This window comes from Nicotiana tomentosiformis, chromosome 6 (assembly GCF_000390325.3).
Source record: "Nicotiana tomentosiformis chromosome 6, ASM39032v3, whole genome shotgun sequence".
Classification (NCBI taxonomy): Eukaryota; Viridiplantae; Streptophyta; class Magnoliopsida; order Solanales; family Solanaceae; genus Nicotiana; species Nicotiana tomentosiformis.
This window is the reverse complement of record NC_090817.1, coordinates 84295659-84296833: the sequence shown is the minus strand read 5'-3', so window position 1 is coordinate 84296833 and position 1175 is coordinate 84295659. Positions and strand designations below refer to the sequence as shown.

At 39.6% G+C, this 1175-nt stretch overlaps 1 protein-coding gene across 1 annotated transcript; it reads left to right on the top strand.

The window, feature by feature from the left end:
- Positions 1-508: 508 nt before the first annotated feature.
- LOC138894328 (secreted RxLR effector protein 161-like) lies at positions 509-898 on the top strand. Its single transcript, XM_070179018.1, has one exon. It carries the CDS (start codon positions 509-511, stop codon positions 896-898), a length of 390 nt encoding a protein of 129 aa, XP_070035119.1.
- Positions 899-1175: the final 277 nt, after the last annotated feature.

The window sequence follows — 1175 nt, the reverse complement described above, 5'->3', positions numbered from 1 at the left end:
TCAAAAGTGGTGTTTTATGTCTATTTATATGTGTAGGAAAAGACCTAAACGACATAGGTCAAGTCCTAGTCAAACCAGGAAACAAAATAAGCCTTCAAAAACCAGAGTAAGTGCGCCTCAGACCATGCCTCGCGAGGCTCCACGCGAGATGAACCTCGCCTAACACTGTGCGGCGCCAGCTCTCACGCGAGCTCGAGCTCGCCTCACCCTTCGCGACGCTTGCTCCTACGCGAGCTTAGAGGCTCGCGTCGCCAGCTTCCACGCGAGATCAAAGGATCGCCTCGCGAGCTTCTTCATCTTTTCACTGCTTAATGCATTCTTTCTTCTTTGCACAGTTTTCGAGCACACTTTAATCTTTAAATCTTCATTTTGCTCTAATTTTATCTCCAATTCACCTACACATAAAATAGACTCCATTACGCGCAAATAAAGTGTAGTTTAACATTAAAGTACATAAAATGCAAGGTAATTAATGTACTAAAATATGGAATTATAGCCACACATCAGAATGCTAGGAAGATATCAGAGTAACCCGGTAATTGATCACTGGAAAGTTGCAAAGAAAGTATTGAGGTACCTGAAAGGAACGAAGGATTGCATGCTCATGTATAGGAGATCCAAGCATTTGGAAGCTATTGGATACTCGGATTCATATTTCGTTGGATGTATTGACACTAGAAAGTCCACGTTTGGTTATTTGTTCCAATTAGCTGAAGGAGCAATATCATGGAAGAGTGCCAAACAGTCTTTCATTGCGACATCTACGATGGAAGAAGAATTTGTGGCATGTTTTGAAGCCACAATTCATGCATTATGGTTGCGAAATTTTATTTCAGGACTTGAGGTTGTCGACACCATTACCAAGCCACTGAAAATTTACTTGATAATTCTGCAGTAATATTCTTCTCCAAGAACGATAAGCACTCCAAAGATGCCAAACATATGGAATTAAAGTACTTACTGTCAAGAAGGAAGTTCAGAAATAAAGAGTGTCACTTGAGCATATTAGAACTGATCTCATGATTGCAGATCCATTTACGAAAGGTTTACGGCCAAAGATATTTAAAGAACATGTACATAGAATGGGTCTTGGGTGTATTTATGATGTTTTGACACTCTAAGCTCATTTATGTATTTCTGATATACATTAATGATTTTCTATTTCTCATAATGGT